We start from the raw sequence: 18,735 nt of genomic DNA, 5'->3' as shown, positions 1-18,735 counted from the left end.
CTAGAACTTACATGGTGGTGGAGATGGCCGATAAGCAGGCAAACAACTAGCACTTACCACTAATCACTATCTCATATATTATACATCTATGAAGAAAGAGGAGATCTGAAGACAAAACCACATAACCAGGGAAGACTCATACCCATGTTTTCTGCTTCAAAGTGCAAGGCTCTTTCCACTACACCACGCTGCCTGTCCTGAGTAAACAAACAAAACCATAATTTATGAGGCTCCCTCAGCTGCCTGTGTGTGTGCTTGGTGGGGTGAAACCCTCATGCTGTCCGCGAAAAGGGCCAACATCATCAGAAGCAGCAGCTGACTGGCTTGCCTGCTAAAGCAGGTGTCACAGCGTTAGCCAGCCTGGCCTCTGCTGTCTTGAAACTTCACATCTGGCGTCCAAAGAGAGAGGGAGTGTGTTTAAATAAGTCAGCTATTGACCAAGCAAACTGAGGAGGGCTGGAGTTGGCTGGTCTCTGGGAATGATGCAAACCACAAGGGGACAGTACTCAGGAGGTGAACAGAGAAAACAGATGGGCTCAAACTGCAGGCATGACTGTTGCCTGAGCGCCCCATACATCACGGGGGAGGAGAGGAGGACTCTTTGCTGAGGGAGAGCTGTTTATTTTTTTTATTTATAAAGGTGCCCTCTGATGTCTGTATGTGGGGAAATAGAATGTCCACTCAGACCACTGGCTTTCTTTTAAACTGTTGGAAGGAGACATGTGATTGAAACAAGGGTAGAGAACATGTGCATAGTGGCACGGCAGCCCACCTGAAAGGCAGGTGCCAACGGATCAAAGGGGAGTCAGGAATGGGACAGGTGAGCAGAACCACAGGGATGCCCGCTGACACACTGGGGCAGTCAGCACTCCCTCCTCACTTTGTCATAGCATCACTTTGAATAGTCTAGTGTGGCATCTAGAACATAAGGTGGACAGTGTAATAAGGAATCGCTGAACAAAAGTCAGTGGTGGATGACAACTCCTTCTCACGTAGGGAAGATCAGAGCACGGAGCACCGCTCTGAAAATCATAATATTTACTGACCAACCACTATAAACTAGGCATTTTATACTTCTTATCGCTAATTCTCACAATGATCTTGAGGTAGTATTACCTTCACTTTACAGATGAGCAAACTGAGGCTAAGTTTCAAGTTAAGTGACATTTTAGAAGTCACACTGGTAGGAAACGGGCACTGAGCTCCAATCTGTCTAATTCTAAAGTCCAAGTTCTTTCTGCAAAACCAAGTAGTGGCAACCACTTGCCTGAGAGCAACAAGTGACCATCTCCAGCTGCCCTGCTGCATCTACTGTTTTGTAGGCTGGGAAGCCACCTAACTCATACTGTGAGCTATGCACAGTTTTAAGGAAGGTTGGGGAGCCTCATGCAGGAGCTTTGGGACAAATGTTCCCTTATTTTAGGGGTGAGCTCTTTCCAGCAAAACCTTACTGCTCCAAGAGAAGCGTATCATCACACAGTCCCAGGTGTACTGGCTGCTTCGTGAATGCCTGATATGCCCCCTGATTACGACATGCAAGACTGTTAACTATGCTCCACACCAGTGGGAAAGAACTCTCGTCGAGAGTAGATGACGCCAGGACACTCACAGTCTGCCTCTTCAATCCAAGCTCTACCATGTGCTTCTTAGCTGGGCAGCCTCTCCGCCAGGCAATTTCCTAATTCACAAAACTGGGCTGATAGCTACACCTCGTAGAATTGTTAAGATTAAGTGACAAAGTAGACAAAGTAGATGGAAGCACCTGGCATGAAATAGGTGCACAATAAACATGACTTGGGATGAATTTAGTTGGCCAGCCTGGGGCTATGGGTCATTTCGGCCCTGAGAATTCCAGGGAGATGCAGTCAGTTCCAGGTCTAAATCAGAGTGTGTTTGTGCGTCAGAGAAGGGACTCCATGTATCCTTAGTGGAACCGTGGAACCAATCCCATCTCCATGGTTTAACTAGGACCATGGCTCAGGCAAGAGCCAGAGGATTTCCAAGCATGAGCTGACCCAGGAAAGGGCTCCTCATTCCACATTTGAAGTCACTCCCAAGTCTCTACTGTCCCAAGTTCCCAAGGGAATCAAAGGAGTCATTTGCCTAAAACTGAACTAAATTCAACTTCATGTTATTTTCTTCTGCTTACTCTATCTCAAGAGGCAGGGACAATTTGACTCTTGGGGACCTATGACCTACTTTATTCAGATACATCTCTCTTCCAGCTATTAAGGGTGATTTTTCAAATGTACAAATCTGACGTGTTAAAATTCTTCAGTGGCTTCATATTGCCTATAGAGTGAAGCCTAAACTACTCAGCTAATACCTCTGTGGTCTGGGCCCTGCCTGCTTATTTGGCTTCATAACCCACTGTTCCATCTCTCACCAAACTGCCTATATATAACTCTCAGCACTCCATGATTTTTCTTGTGCCTCTTATGTTGTATGTCCTGTTCCTTCTGCTTGGGGTGCCCTTTACATTCCCATTTGGCAAACTCCTACGCTCAAGGCCTCAGTTTCAGCACATCCTCCTCTGTGAATCCTTAGTCCCCGAGGCAGTCACAAACAGCCCTTCCTTGGGCCCACACTGATTTGGAGGTCCAGACCTCCTCTAGCAGAGAAGGAAGGACATGGTACAGTAGAAAGAATACAGGCTTTAAGTCAGAAAGCCTGGAATTCAAATGCTGGTCCTCCCTCCAGGCAAACTGGAACGCCAGCCAGAGGAGAGGGAGTCTCAGTCTCTAGTCTAATGTATAGTCCACTGGTGTGGCTTTCCTGTCAAGATAGATGCAGGGCATCACAGCCAAAAGATTCAGGGACCTGACCCCCTGCCAAGATCGTCCCTGTGTGGGATCAGCAATTTTCAACACGTAATTCATTTTGCTCCTTTGGTTCCAACTTCCGTGTTTGCTTACACAGCCATCTGACAGGGACTCAGTCAGCTTCCTGTAGAGGTTTGCTAATCACAACCATTCCAGTATTCTAGTTCCTCCAATTTCTCATTATACAATTATTATTAAAAATAAACACATCTCACTTTTGGTCACATCATTTAAACTCTCTGAACCTCCCTATCTTCATTTGTAAATGAAAGCTGTTGTGAGGTTTAGAGAAAATGTATTTGGATATCTAGGACAAATTTTGGCCCACGGTAAGCACTCATAAATTTGATATTACTAGCATAGCACATTATAATTGTTTGTGTATGTCTTCCCTCCTAAAACAGAGTAAATTTCTCAAGGATAAGAATTCATCTTCTATCCCCCAGCATATAGCACAAGAGTGCAAGGCACATAGTAAACTTAAAAAAAAAAACAAAAACCTTTACTGCATAATCTTGCACAGGACTGTCAGTCCCTGGAAGGCAGAGGACTTGTCATGTGCTTCTCTTGTATCTTCCCGTATCTTTCACAGCAGCCATCCTGGTTATTGGGCAAATCAGTAAGCATTCATTCAAGGCAACTTATGAATGGACCAACACATTCTCTTCCATAGGGGTTGCTAAACAGTGGAAAAGTCACATGATGTTCATGAAGTCTGAACACCTAGGATCTAGCCCTGTTTCACTTCCTTACTTTGAGATGTTGGGCATGTTGGCTGAACAGCCTGGGCTAATTTTCTGCAAAATGGGGGAGAGAACATTTTTATGGGTTGTCACACAGATTGAAATAAGATAAAGCACCACATAAGTAACGGTAGGGCAAAACTACCTTTTGAATTATTCCTTGTCTTGTGAGCCTGCAGCATGGCTTAAGTAAGGGAGAAAGTGCCAAATTTCCTCTTGATTTTCTTACAAAGTTTAAGTCAAGTGCAAAACCAAGAGTTGGAGAAGATTTTTTTTTTTTTCTCAAGGAAAAACAGTGTTATTGATTTAAACTAAAACCAATTAAATAGATTGTTTAGGAAAACTATGCTCTATTTAGAAGAGTTTTCTGGTGATATAAGATTAATCAGAAAACTTTATTTTATTCTAACCTCTCTTTAAATTCTTCTTAACATTTATGAGTCTACTTGCCTAACTTTGTAATGTAGTAAGTATGGTATACTGAACATAATTGAAACTTTGTTTACAGATTTCAAGACCACTTGGCAGGGCTGCTGTAGAGAAGCCTCAAGCAGATAAGTGGTTGAGTTAGAGAAACATTAAGACTGCCTTCAAATGTGACAGTCTGGGATCTGAAACACTAGTTGTACTTGTGCCTATAAAAAAGGACATGAATCATCATTGGCCAGTATGGAAATGTGAACTAATATACAGCTAGGAGCAGTATAGCAGGGCTGTTAAGACTGCAGGCATTGAATGAAGCCAAGTTGTCAAGATTTATATCCTCCTGGTTCTGCTGCTTGCTAACTCTGTGACCTTGAACAACTTACTTCTCAGCCTCAGTTTCCTTGTATGTAAAATGGGGATACAGTAAAAGAACCTGTTTTATAGGATTAAGTTAATACATATAACAGACCTGGAACAGTGCCTAGCACATAGTTGGTGAGCGCATAGTTGGAAGCTATTCTGCTCTGTGTTAGTTTAATATATGTCAAAATACTAGGGGCTGCCCATGCAGTATTTCATTAAAGCCTTTTTAAAACAACCCTTTGAGGTGGGCGGTAGCGCACTGTAAAATAAAGATCAGCACACCGAGGTTCTCAGAGTACGTAGGTAGCTTTCCTAAGGTCAGTGCCTTAGTGTTTGCACCCAGAGTCCCTGCCTCCCAGTCCCGTGTTGTTTCCATCACACCTGCTTCCCCAGCATGCCAAGATTGTTGAGTGTGTGCACGATGGAGCTGAATTTATGCTGAGCCAATATATATCCTATAAGGTATCCTTTGGGATAATCCTTGGTTCCTGCTTGCTTTTTTGTCAATACTCTCATTCTTGAGGTAGGACAGAAATAACTCCATGAAGGGTTTACTTAATCACGACTTACTTACACCATGATTGTGTAAATGGCGAATGACAATCAAAGAGCTAAATAAAACACGCTAAAATGCTGGACCTTCCTCAGCCTGTGTCTTGTTTTAAATTCTTTGTTGTTTTTTTGCACAGGACTATGAAGTTTTGCCCTTTATGACGATGCCAGTTCTCTTCTGAATTAAGTCCCTTGTCTACCACTCAGCTAAGCGTCATCTCAGCTGCTCTTTAGTTGTGCGTGTCTCGTCACTCCGAAACGGTAAGCTCTGAGCTCTTGCAATCCCTAAAGTACCTTATCCAGGACTACACAGAACTAGCATTTCAACAACTGCTTGACGCTTTGGACTTGAATGATCCAAAGCAGATACTAAACAACGTGGTTTTTCCATTCTTCAAGAGCATTCCAGTAAAAGACATGAAATAAGAACCTTGAGAAAGAAAGCCTATACGACCAAAGAAAGAAGTTAAAGAAGAACTAGCCATGAAAAAGTTTGAGTATTAAAAAAAAAAAAAAGGTTGGGGGGAGAAACCAGGGTGAAGCCTGAAGAAACAAGGAGTCTGGCAAGAGCAAATGAGAAAAAAAGAGGGGGGAGGGGTGGGGGAGCCAGACAATATTTAGTGTTTGAAATGGAAATGAAGTCTAGAGTTAAGGTGGGTTTGGATCAGAAGCCTGACCGAGTTCTCTGGCTAAAGTGCCTGGGTGGCCATCTGTGGGTGGCCCACACTTAGGAACAACAACAAAAAAAACTGGACACAGATACAAGTGGTGAGAAGTGTCATGCAGCAGGGAGTGGCAAGCGTCAATCCAAAATGCAGTCATTTGGGTACAACGTGCCCTTCAGAGAGGGCATGGTGACAGCATGGGCTAATTTACAGAGCCGCCAGGGCAATAACTCAGAAAGCATTACTGCCTTCTCACAACAAAACGAGGCAGCCCCAGAAGGTTTCATGGTGGTAAAAGGCTGCATTACAGCACAGTGAGATCCCGGAACCAATGAAAGGAGACAAGTTTACCAAAACGAGTCTTGACACAGAGTGCGTTTCTGGCAAATACATTATTATGCACTCATTCTCCTCAGGTCCAGGGGAAACTATTTCATTTCCTTATATGGCCCTTCTCTTCAGCTCTCTCCTGTATAATAACGAATGTCGTCTTAGAGAAACAAAGATAGAAGAGGAATAGAATTGTTCCACTCGCCCCCTCCCCCATTTATTTCAGGGAGGTGAGTAGAGGCTCCTATCGTTGAGAGTGTCAGAGAAGAACGACTAGCTTTTAAAATCACTTTTTAAAAACTGAAATTATTTCTTCCAGAGAAATCTATGTTGATGGGGAAAGACAAAGGAAATACTGTAATTGTCTACAGTGGCTGCCAGAATCAAGCAGCCTTATTTTAACCATGACATTTTGCTTTAATCCCATTTGAACTTTCATTTTAATACTACTAGAACTAAGATACAGTATGCATAGTGGGTTAAACACTCACTATACAGCAGGCAAAATCAAAATGCCAGCTGTCACTCTTTTAAAATATTTTCTGTTTTTCCTTTGTACCCATTTCTTCACACCCTCCCCTTCGGCTTGTTCTCTGTATCTGAGTTTCTTTCTGTTTTGTTTGCTCGTTTGTTTTGTTTTCTTAGATTCCACGTTATAAGAGATATGTGGTATTTGTCTTTCTTTGTCTGACTTATTTCATTTAGCATAATACCCTCTAGGTCAATCCATGTTGCAAATGGCAAGATTTCATTCTTTTCTATCGCAGGGTAGTGTTACATTGTATATATGTACCTCATCTTATTTAGCCAGCCAGCCATCTATCGGTGGACACCTAGGTTGCTTTCCTATCTTGGCTATTGTAAATGATGCTGCAATTCACATAGGGGTTCATGTATCTTTTCGGATTAATGTTTTTGTTTTCTTCAAATGAATATCCAGAAGTGGAATTGCTGTATTGCATGACAGCTCTAGTTTTTTGAGGAACCTTCATACTGTCTTCCAAAGTGCCTGTACCAATTTACAATTCCACTAGCAGTGAATAAGGGGTTCCCTTTTCTCTACATCCTAACCAGCATTTTTTTTTTTTCTTTTGATGATAGTCATTTTGATAGGTATCTCATTGTGGGTTTAATTTGCATTTTCCTGATAATTAGTGATGTTAAGCACCTTTTCATTTTTCATATGTCTGTTGGCCATCAGTATGTCCTCTTTGGAAAAATGTCTATGCAGGTCCTCTGCCCATTTTTTAACTGGAATTTTTTTTTTTGGTGTTAAGTTGTATGAGTTCCTTATATATTTCAACATTAATGCTCTATCAAATGTATCTTTGGTGAATACCTTCTTCCATTCAGTAGGTTGTCTTTTTATTTTGTTGATTTCCTTTGCTGTGCAAAACCTTTTTAGTTTAATGTAGTCCCATTTGTTTATTTGTGCTCTTTTTCCTTTGAAGAAAAGGAGATATATCCAATAAGATATTGCTAAGACCTATATAAAAGAGTTTACTGCCTATATTTTCTTCTAGGAGTTTTATGGTTTCAGTTCTTACATTTAAGTCTTTGATCCATTTTGAGTTTATTTTTGTATATGGTGTAAGAAAGTGGTCCAATTAATTTTTTTTTACATGGATCTGCCCAGTGTTCCCAACTTATTGAAGAGACTGTTTTTACCCCAGTGCATATCCTTACCTCTTTTGTCTTAGATTAAATGACCATATAAGTGAGGCTTTATTTCTGGGCTCTTGTTCCATGAAAAAATTATATATGCAAAGTGGTCCCCAAATGCCAAATGAGCCAAAAAACTGAAAAATGAGACAGAGAAGTCCAACTTGTTGATTAATGAGTTTAATATAAAACTTACTTACAGAAATGCAATGCTGGGTGGCAGCAGGACATTTATATCTCCATATCTTTTACCCCCAAGACCACCTGTTTTTATCCCCCCTCAGAAATTAACCTATAAGCTAGGAAAGGAATGTGTAGAAACAAAGAGACCAGATACTGGGAGGCTCTGGCAGTAAGGTGAGCTAAGAGGAAAGATCAGTGAAAATTCTTTCATTATCCCAAAGCCTCTGTACACATTCCAGAGTCCACCCAGGGGAATGAGAGGGGTTCAAAGATCCTGGTTCATTCACTCAGAAGTTAAGCTGGTAGATTAACATCAAGATGGAGTCAGTTCTGTCAATACAGCTCTCCAGCTTTTTCCATTGACCTATATGTTTTTATTCTAGTACCACACTGTTTTGATTATTGTAGCTTTGTAGTACAATTTGGAAACAGAGTGCATGATACCTCCCATTTTGTTCTTTCTCAAAGTTTATTTGGCTATGTGGGATCTTTTGTGGTTCTATATAAATTTTAGGATTATATATACTATTTATGAGAATTAGTATTTTAATAGGGATTGCATTCAATCTGTATATTGCTTTAGTAAGGACATTTTAACAATATGAATCCTTCCAACCCATGAGCATGGTATATCCTTCCATTTATATGTATCCTCTTCAATTTCTTTTTCAATATCTTTTGTCTTTCACCTCTTTGGTTAAATTTATTCCTAGGTATTTTATGCTTTTTGATGCATTTGTATGTGGGATTGTTTCTTAATTTCTTCTTCTGATCATTTGTTATTGGTGTACAAAAATGCAGCTGGGGCTTCCAGTCAAGATGGAGGCATAGGCAAAAGCGGTTTGCATCCTCGCACAACCACAGCAAAATTACAGCTAAACTACAGATCAAATATCACTCAGAACTGTCAGAAGATAAAGATGTATGGAAGTCTGACAACTAAGGAATTAAAGAACCACATTCATCCAGATGGATAGGAGGGAAGAAGGGGCAGTCACATGGAGATGCAAAACGGGCTGGTCCCAAACCCATGTGTGGTGGATATAAAATGGAGGGATACCGCGGGAGTGAGGGATCCCAGCCCCACACGGGACCATCTAGCCCAGGGTTCCAGTGCCAGGAAGATAGGTCCCCATTTGTTCTAGCAGTAAAAACCAGTGGGGGTTGGGTCCGCAGAAGAAACTGCAGGATTCTTAGGCCTCTCCTCTTCAGGGGCTTCACACCACACATAGATTTACTCAAACTCACCCCCTCTGGGCTCCAGCACTGGGGCAGCACCTTGAAGGGCACCAGTGGCATAGAAGGAGGAACTAAAGTGTCTGGCATCAGGGTGAGAGCTGGGGGACAACTTCCTCCCATACAAAACTTCAGAGTGGCCACTGTACCCTTTCTGAGCCCTCCCCTACACAGAGCAACAGTGCACATGTGCCATATCTGAATCTCCATCGACCTGGGTCACATGGTAAGCCCTGCCCTGATTATTACCTAAGGGCCCACCCCATCTGACTTACAAGCCCACCCAAGCTGGTAAATGTGGCTTTTCCATATGTATAGGGTTGGGCGAGGGGAAAGCTTCAGACCTTCCTAAATCCACTAAAGCAACAGCTGAGCCCAGCCACCTCCCAGCCCCACTCCGCTCACTGAGTGGCCCCAGGCCCAGCCCTGGCTGCAGCCATCTGCAGATCGCTTTATAGCTTATGCCAAGGGGCCCCAGACAGAACACCAGCGGAGGCTGACCTTGGCCTGCACCACCTGGGAAACCCCAAAGCCTGTGGTCCTAGCGGACAATTACAGATGTCAGGGCATCACCCAACCATTTCAAGCCATGGAGAGAGGTGGTTGCTGGCCAGGGCTACCAGCTTTCTGGAATGGGTAAACCCCTCCCATTGATTTGCTGACAGCATTCAAGACTTATCTACAAGAGGAGGAAGTACTCAGCCCACATGGAGGGCACACCTCCAGTACCCAGCCTGGGAGATAGAGGAGGCTGTGCCACTAGACCCTACAGGACACGAACTACAATAGGCCATGCTATCAAGACACAGAATCAAAACAGCTCTATCTAATACAAAGAAACACAGGGAAGCTACCAAAATGAGAAGACAAAGAAATATGGCCCAAATGAAAGATCAGAAATTCAGAAAAAGAACTAAACAAAATGAAGGTAATCAACCTATCAAATGAAGAGTTCAAAACATTGGTTATAAGGATGCTCAAGGAACTCAGTGGGTAGTTCAACAGCATAAAAATTATTCAATCAGAAACGAAGGACACACTAATTGAAATAAAGAACAATTTACAGGGAATCAACAGTGGAGTGGATGAAGCCAAGAATCAAATCAATGATTTGGAACATAAGGAAGAAAAAGACATCCAATCAGTACAGCAAGAAGAAAAAAGAATCTAAAAAATTGAGGCTAGTGTAAGCAGTCTGTGGGATAACTTCAAGCATTCCAAGCATATCACAGGAGTGCCAGAAGAAGAGAAAGAGCAAGAAACTGGAAACCTATTTGAAAAAATAAAAGGAAATGTCCCCGATTTGGTGAAGGAAATAGACATACTAAATCCAGAAAGCACCAAGTCCCAAACAAGATGGATGTAAAGAGGACCACACGAAGACCCCTCATAATTAATATGCCAAAGGTTAAAAACAGAGAGGATCTTAAAAGCAGCAAGAGAAAAGCAGATAGTTACCTACAGATGAGCTCCCATAAGACTGTCAGATGATATCTCAAAAGAGACTTTCAAGCTAGAAGGGATTGGCAAGAAGTATTCAAGGTGATGAAAAGCAAGGACCTACAACCTAGATTACCCTCTCCGGCAAAACTATCATTTAGAATGGAAGGGCAGATAAAGTGCTTCCCAGACAAGAAAATACTAAAATACTAAAGGGGGTTATCATCACCAAACCATTATTATATGAAATATTAAAGGGACTTACTTAACAAAAAGATCAAAATTATGAATATTAAAATGGCAATAAATACATAGCTATCAACAACTGAATCTAAAAAGCACACTAAGCAAACAAGCAGAACAGAAATAGAATCATAGATATGGTGAACACTGGGATGGTGGCCAGTGGAGAGGGGGTCTGGGGAACGGGGGGGAGAAGGGTGAAGGGATTAAGAAGTACAAATTGGTAGTTACAGTATAGGCAGAAGGATGTTAAGAGCTAGAATAAGAAATGAAGTTGCCAAAGAACGTATGTGCATGACCTATGGACATGAACAAAGGAGGGGGCATTGCTGGAGGGAGTGGCAGTGCTTGTTGGAGAGGGGCAGAGTGGGGAAAATTGGGACAACTGTTATAATAAAAACATGCCACTGATTTCTGAATATTAATTTTGTATCCTGCTACTTTGCTTAATTTATTTATTCTAATAGTTTTTGGTGGAGTCTGTTCTATATATAATGTCATCTGCAAATAGTTTTACTTTTTCCTTTCCAATTTGGATGTCTTTTATTTATTTATTGGTCTCATTTCTATGGCTAGTGCACCCAACACTATGTTGATTTGAAGTGGTGATAGTGGACATCCTTGGCTTGTTCCTGATCTTAGAGAAACTTTTTCACCACTGAATATGATAGTAGCTGTATGTTTGTCATATACAGCCTTTATTCTTTTTCTTTTTAAATTATTTTTTTGTTTATGTATTTGTAGAGAGAGGGGAAAGAAGAAAGAGAGGGAGAAAAACATCACTGTGTGGTTGCCTCACTCGCGCCAACTGGGGACCTGACGTGCAACCTACTCATGTGCCCTGACTGGGAATCAAACCAGCGACACTTGGCTCGCAGGCCAACACTCAATTAACTGAGCCACAGCAACCAGGCAGCCTTTATTCTTTTGAGGTATGTTCCTTCCTACTTTGTTGAGTGTTTATCATAAAAGAATGCTGAATTATGTCACATGGTTTTTCTTCATCTATTGATTAATTGATTTCTATCCTTGATTTTGTTGACTTGCTATATCATATTAGTCAGATATTGAACCATCCTGTGTCCTGGGATAAATTCCACTTAGTCATGGCATATAATCCTTTTAAATGTATTGTTAAACTCAGTTTGCTAATGTTTTGTTGAGAATTTATGCATTTATGTTCACCAAGAATATTGGCCAATGTTTGTGTGCTTGATGTTGTCCCAGAGTTTCCTTAAACTACCCTTATTTTTTTAACAATTTTTTTTTGTTTTGATTAGTTCATTTCCATAGTCTGTCTTTCAGGTCACTGATCCATTCGTCTGTATTAGTTAATGTGATGTTGATTCCTTCTAGAGTATTTTTCATTTCAGTTACTCTGTTTTTCAGGTCTGCTTAGTTCTTTATTATACTAAGTCTTTGTGGAAGTTCTCCCTAAATTCCTCTATTCTACTCTGAAGTTTGCTGAGCATCATCATGATTATTTCCTTTTAGTCCTCACCAGGCAAATTACTTATTTCCATTTCACTAGGGCTTCCTCCGCACCCTGAGATTTTTTCTTGTTTTCTCACTTGAGAAATAATCTTCTATCTTCATTTTGTTTTGACATTCTGTTTATTTGTATGAATAATTAAAAAAAAAAAAAACTATCTTTCCCAGTCTTGAAAAACTGGCTTTATGAAGAAGCAACCTCTGTACAGACTGTATATGCCTGTAGTTTTGGCAGGACAGTTGGAGCCAAGTGAGTGCCTACAGCATCTGGTACACCTACCTGCTGGACTGGAACGGCTCCAGGTGGGGAGGCCAGGTGCATGTAATAATGCCCTATTGATCCTGGTTGTTCCCTTTGTTCAGAGACAAAATGGGTTCTGGGTGATGTGGCTGGGAATGCACTGTGGTGGTCTTGCAGGGTCAGAGTACCTGGAGATGGCTCCTGCTCACTCTATTGAAGTAGAGGGGAATGTAACCATGGTGCTCACCAGCACTTCAGATAGTGGAGAACTCCTGCAGCTTCTCATTTGTTGTCAAGAAAGTGATCTTGTGTAGAAGCAACATCTGTGTGGGCACATGCCAGGTACACATGGAAGGCTAGTTGGAGCTGGGCAGGTGCTTACTGCGCCTGGGGTGCTGGCTTGCCTAGCTGGAACAGCTCTGAACAGGGAGGCCAGGTGCATGTGGTGAGACACTGTTGATACTGCTTGTTCCCTTCGTTTGGGCCACATTGGGTTCTGGGGCAGTGTTGCTGGGAATGCGCCACAGATACCTTGCAGGTAGGCCAGAGCACCTGGATAGAGCTCCTGCTCACTCCACCGAGGTGGAGGAAGATGTAAACAACGGTGCTCACCAGCTCTTCCGATCCCAGAGAGCGCCCGCGTTACCTAGCCTTCTCTATTTGGTCTTTCTTCATTTGTTTTGCAGAAGGTGATCAGCTTTCAGTTGTCTCTCAGGAGGAAGTGCTCTATGTATAGGTGTACAATTCAGTGCTTATGAGAGGGAGCAAGTTCAGTGTCCTCTGAAGCCACCACCATCTTGTACCTACGTCCCAGTTGCCACTCTTAAATAAGAAGCAACTTATTACTCCTCTTCTTAAAATTCTTCCCTTGGACCAGTCTTCAAATAAAATCCAGACTCCTTAACAGGACCCCAACTTCATTTCTGAGTAGGTTTTCTTCCCTATTCCTAAATTCAACAGTCCATTCCCACCACCACCCTCTTCCTGCCAAAGCCATATCCTCTGCCTGGGAAATCCTTCCAGTCCCTCTTTGCTTGGTAAAATCTTATCCATCTTAAAAAAAAAAAACAAGAAAAACTGCTTGACTTCCTCTCCTCCACATCAACCCTCGTTTGAGCTCTCAGAGGGCCCTGTGCTTGTTGCTGCACTCACAATGGTGTCACACTTTTATTTTACTGGCTCGTCTTTTCCATTAGAACCTGAGGACAGTGACAACTTCTAGGATTCTATTATATCCTCTAGTGGATGGGTCAAAGTTCTGACACATAGTAGACACACAATAAATGTTTTAATGAATAGTAAATATAGCTCTCCATAAACCTCACTTTCTTTCAATAGGATAATATCTCATCTGTCTAAAACCTGTCCAAAATTGGACAGTTGTCTCACCCCTCTGACCCATTTATAGCCGGACTAATGACTTTGAAATCAGAGTATAACATCTGGGTCATAGCCTTGATAACATTTCAGGAAGTTGGTAGCTAAATGCATCATTTATGACACCAGGAAGGAAGCCAGCGTCTGCAGAGCACCTATGTGCTGCCACTGTGTACTAAATTTATGCTATATGTACATTACTTCAGTCTTGACAATTCATGGTAGCTTTTTAGTTCTTTTTTGGTAAAGAACCTGAAGCTAAGGAATTTGCCCACAGTCACACAGCTAGCAAGTAATGAAGCCAAACTAATACAATGTGCAAGATCAGGACTAGATTTTCTTCTAAATGAACTAAAAAATGAGTTTGGCTGGAAGTAAGATTTCCCACAGGGCTGAAAAAATGATGAAGGCAGCAAATAACTTGTCTATCTCAGACTATGGGTATGCAACTTTAACAATATAAACTAAAAACCAGCCTTGTTCCTGTTCAGGTTAAATAACTGCACACACTGTTGCCATCCTGTCAAATAATAGACTCATCAGACATTCAGTTTGAAGAGCTATTTTAAAACAACTTCTCAAATTTACTTAACTCATGGGATAACATGGTAGTTTTGTATTTAAAAAAAAAAAGAAAGCCACCACTTACTAAATCCTGCAGATAGCCAAGTTAAGGTAGCATATTGGGCGTAGTGATCACAGGGTCACTATCACAGAAACTGCCTTATCCTGTCAACCAGCAGCAGAGGTTTCCAGTTCAAAATTTAGTTTACTAGATATCTCAGCACAATTAAAAAAAAAAAAAAAAAAAAAGACTGAGTCCATTTTTTTAAATTTTTCATTTGTATCTTAAAAAAATGAGCAGAGGCAATGACAAAAATAACTGTTTAAAAGAGATTCCTCTCCAGAAATTTTTGTAAAGGTTTAAGTTGAGACTTTTAGATTTTTCTCCAGCCTTTTAGATTAAAAAAAGGGGAGGGGGGGTTGAAACATGTCAACCTTTACTCAGCTTGCTACACAAAGCCTCCGCCTTTACAAGTCCTAGAAGTAATGCCAAACCTCTGGGCTTAATCAAGTCCATGGGGTGCCTGGCTAGAGCGCCCGACATGACAGCTGCTCAAGGAGCTGCTCTTCATCCAAGGGCCATCACAATACTCACTTTACCAGTGGCTGGCTGGCTGTGTCCCTTAGGACATACACCAGGCTGAGAGGGAAGGAAGTCAGACTCCCCTTGCCTATTTGCAGTGAATCACAGCAGCAGCCCAGCTCCGGTCCCCGGAGCTCCCTGTGTAGATCATGGCCCCTCCACCTCCACCCACTGAGCCCCCTGTCCAGCCATAATGGAAGTTACTGAAAAGTTATCACTGGAGTAGATGATTTTCCTTAAGGAACAAATGAAAATATTTAATATCATTTTAGACCTACTAACAACTCGGTCTCTCCATTTCTTCTTGGGGAGCCTGTACTTTTAGGCAAATGAGAGGGTTAAAAATACAGAGGAGCAACATCTATGTGTGCTTTTATCTCTTCCTCATGAACTTCCTAGAAAACTGTTGTTTCGGAATGTTCATTTTCCTTAAACTTTAGGAAAATATTTCTCGTTTTAGCCTTCATTTCATTGTATGCATTTCACTCCTCAGGTACTGAAAGTGGGAAAGGCAGAGCGGGGAGGAGACAAAAATCACAAGAGCGCTGGACAGCGCGCCCTGTGTCAGCAACAGGACAAGCCCTCTAATACTGTCGGTGTGGACTCTGTCATTTCTGCTGGAGTTGAACACATCAGTACATTCCTGCTCGTGCTCCGCCTGAGGTTTCCCTAACCACTAATTGCGAGTGAAGGTCTAGAGCTTTTGTGGAAGGGGTAGAACACAAGTCGTGGGCTGGTATGAAGCCAGGTGTCAGTGTACTTTATAATGGGGGAAAAGATGGTTATAGGGAGATTTCTGTTTCAGCCTTTAGTCCACCCAAGGTTTAAAAGACTTATAGAAAATGGCTTCACAAAGATCTGTGTTGGGGGTGAAGGGAGGATAAGGGGAGTAGTAAACACATCCAAGAAAATTCAGGGATAAAAGAATACTCACACAAGTCCACAGAATACAAAGGAACAAGGAAGAATACTCTCTGAGCCATAAGTGGATCAGGGCACAGGGTAGGTAGGGTGCAGTGGATTAGCCACTAAATAATTCTGAAACTTGTTCCAAATTTTTCTTTTTTGGAGTAAATTTTTTTGCTGGACAGGTCAAAGATTGTGCTTTAAAAATGTCATTAGAAGGTAACAGCTTTTTAAATATTCATTTGCCTCTTGCTTCCAGGTGACTTCTTTTTGGCTAAAAACCAGTAGTATAAACCTTACAAGATGGAAGAACAGTCTTCTGATCGAGGTGAGGTGAGGCACGGAATGAACTTACACAGTAAGTGAGAGTCTGTATGTCTTGGTCCCCTCCCTGACCACTCCACATCTCTGACCTAACAGAGGTGACAGTTCATTTCCTCTGGAAGAAGCCAGTGATGGACACTTGCCTATTGGCTTTGCCCAGAGCAGCAGTCCCTTTCTTGCAGCCCTTTCGTTCCTCTTTGGGTTCTTTTCTGGCTGTCATTGCTGGGGTTCTGTGTACGGATGTCTTCATCTTAAGTTCTTCTTCACTGTCTGTGCAGGATTCACTCTCATAGACCTTTTCAGTCACTGGCAAAATAAAGAAAATAGGAACATGCGTGGGTCGAGTCACTTAGAATACGATTCTATCAAGAGAATGCAATGAAATGTCTTGTTCACGCAGATCCCCTCAGACCCTCTGATCAGCAAAGGTGTGCTCATCTACCACCAAAGCTTTCTCCCACTGGGAGATCAGATCCAGCCTCAAGGGGGAAGTACGCAGTATCCTGAGCTCACACGGCCTCTAGTTGGGGCTCAGAATCAACATTCACCCTTTTCCCTCACTGCTGCATCCCATACCTTTAAACGGGCCTTTACCATCTGACTGCCCAAATCCTGCATTTGGGTCCTGGTCTAAGCTAGCTAATTTCCTGAGCTCTCATTAGTGACTGCCTCTTTCCACTGCTTTTTTTCCTGGTCTTAATCTCCGCTCTGTTCGCCAGTTTCGATCCTATCTAGCCAGGCTCACCGCCATGGACTCTGACTAAGCTCTATCCTGACGTTACCCACTCTCTGCACATCCTAAGTACAGAGAATTGGAAATTAGTTACTCAGTTGTTTGGTTCTTAGTTTTGAATGACTGCTAATTAACCCAAGCTTTACTAGTTGTCTACATCATGAAGACAACTGTTCAAGCAAACTACCAGATGAAAAACTTGATGGTTTTAAGGAAGGACAATGATACAATAAGAAACATAGTTACCAATTTTTACTCCCTATCAGCCAAAGGCCTATTTTACTTTTTCCCCTGCTAATAAAACTCACCGAAACCTGCCTAAGGACAACTGTGAAAAGCATTATACCAGTAGCAGTCAGTATAAGGAAGCTCCAAAGGACACAGACATCAGCTCCCAACCATGACATCACAGAATGGATGAAGGTGTCTCTTCAATATTACTACAATGCCTACCCCAAGCACAAGGAACAGAATGATGCCACCTTCTTGTGACTTTAGAGAGCTGGAGCAGTCATATAACCAGCATCATCTAAATTCCTTCTCAGCCTTTCTGGTTGCAGTGAATGATGGAGAAATAAGAAATAATAAAGAAAAACATCAAGAAAAACATCTTTTCTTAGCTCAATAGAGTAACCTAATGTGCATAACAAATGCTCAGATGACTAAAGTGAAAGGTATTTTTTTCCCATTTAAGAACAATGATTGTTTAAACTCTTAGTTATTATTTCTCTCTAATAAAATATATTAGTTAAATTAATCTAGAGGCATAAGCACTGGGATCAAATATATCTATTTTCTAATACCCAGTCTGCCATTTATACAATCTCAAACTTTAATGTGCATCAGAATCACTTGGAGGGCTTGTTAAAACACAGATTGCTGGGCTCTATTTCCAGCGTTTCAAATTCGGTAGGTCTGGGGTGGACCTGAGCATGTGTTTTCTAACACGTCTGGGGACCTCACCTTGAGAATCATTTTTCTTTCCCCCAACTCTCCTAGTAATTTTTGGAAAGCCCCTTCAATGCTCTTTTCTCCCACACAGCGGGCCACACTGGAGGTCAGCTGGCCACTGCCATTGGAACACTCCTGCACCTTATTCCCTCCAATGTCACTACAGATGCATAATTAACAGCCCTCTCCCTAAGAGTTCCCAGGATTTGTCATTACTTTCAAGAGCCTAGAATTTACTTTGCTGACTCCTGCCAACTTAGAGGCTAAAAACACTGATAAGCATTAAATATATATTAAGTGTTCTCAAAGGCCTTCCTGCTCACCTTTGCTTCACAGACTGGAGGACATGAGACTCTCCCATAAGCTTATTAGAAATGGGCAGCACCAACATAATTTCTTAAGCAGCACACTTTGTTTACCTTATGAGCCAAAAGCTGTAGCTCTTCAAACTACAAGACAAAGGACATTTCAACTTAAAAATACAGAATCATTACTTTAGCTGAACAACATGCCACTTTTCTGGGATGCCACTTTAAAAGACCCAGTTTGCATGGGTAATGTCAGCATTCTTTTCCATCAATTATTTTGCTTTAGAAATCCGCCTTATCCAGAGGCCCACCACCAACTCAGGGGACTAGGCCCCAGTCACTGCAGCAAACTCGCAGAAAAAAGAAGATCAGCTTTTTAAACCTACAGACCAACTCTGATTCAGCACAGGACAGGGCAAGACCGCTGTGCTGATACATCTGGAATACAGTGAGCAGAGAGAGGAAAGCAGAACTCCTTTGTCAATAACAGGAGCCAACACTCATTAGGTTGAGCCTGGACTAAAAACCTTAAAAAAACTGCTATGTGAGCACAGTTTTCATTGTTGCATCCAAGGCTCTTAATAGTCCTGTC

At 41.9% G+C, this 18,735-nt stretch overlaps 1 protein-coding gene and 1 long non-coding RNA gene across 4 annotated transcripts in view; one reads left to right on the top strand and one right to left on the bottom strand.

The window, feature by feature from the left end:
* Window positions 1–11,593, top strand: part of LOC150018487 (uncharacterized) — a 30,700-nt gene extending 19,107 nt beyond the window's left edge. The window contains exons 2-3 of the long non-coding RNA XR_016509205.1: window positions 5,044–5,167; window positions 11,410–11,593. This is a non-coding gene — a long non-coding RNA (uncharacterized LOC150018487). The remainder of the gene's footprint in view (window positions 1–5,043; window positions 5,168–11,409) is intronic.
* Window positions 11,594–15,660: 4,067 nt separating this feature from the next.
* The window catches only part of POLD3 (DNA polymerase delta 3, accessory subunit), a 53,005-nt gene continuing 49,930 nt past the window's right edge, over window positions 15,661–18,735 (bottom strand). For all 3 annotated transcript variants that reach the window (XM_090265467.1, XM_090265468.1, XM_090265469.1), the window contains one exon: window positions 15,661–16,457. In XM_090265467.1, coding sequence (XP_090121593.1) covers window positions 16,258–16,457 — 200 coding nt within the window. In that variant the 3' untranslated portion in view covers window positions 15,661–16,257. The remainder of the gene's footprint in view (window positions 16,458–18,735) is intronic.

The sequence above is a fragment of the Furipterus horrens genome, unplaced genomic scaffold, assembly GCF_987537825.1.
Source record: "Furipterus horrens unplaced genomic scaffold, mFurHor1.1.pri manual_scaffold_2, whole genome shotgun sequence".
Taxonomy (NCBI): domain Eukaryota; kingdom Metazoa; phylum Chordata; class Mammalia; order Chiroptera; family Furipteridae; genus Furipterus; species Furipterus horrens.
The sequence above is the reverse complement of the archived record's forward strand: the minus strand, read 5'-3'. Positions and strand labels throughout refer to the sequence as shown.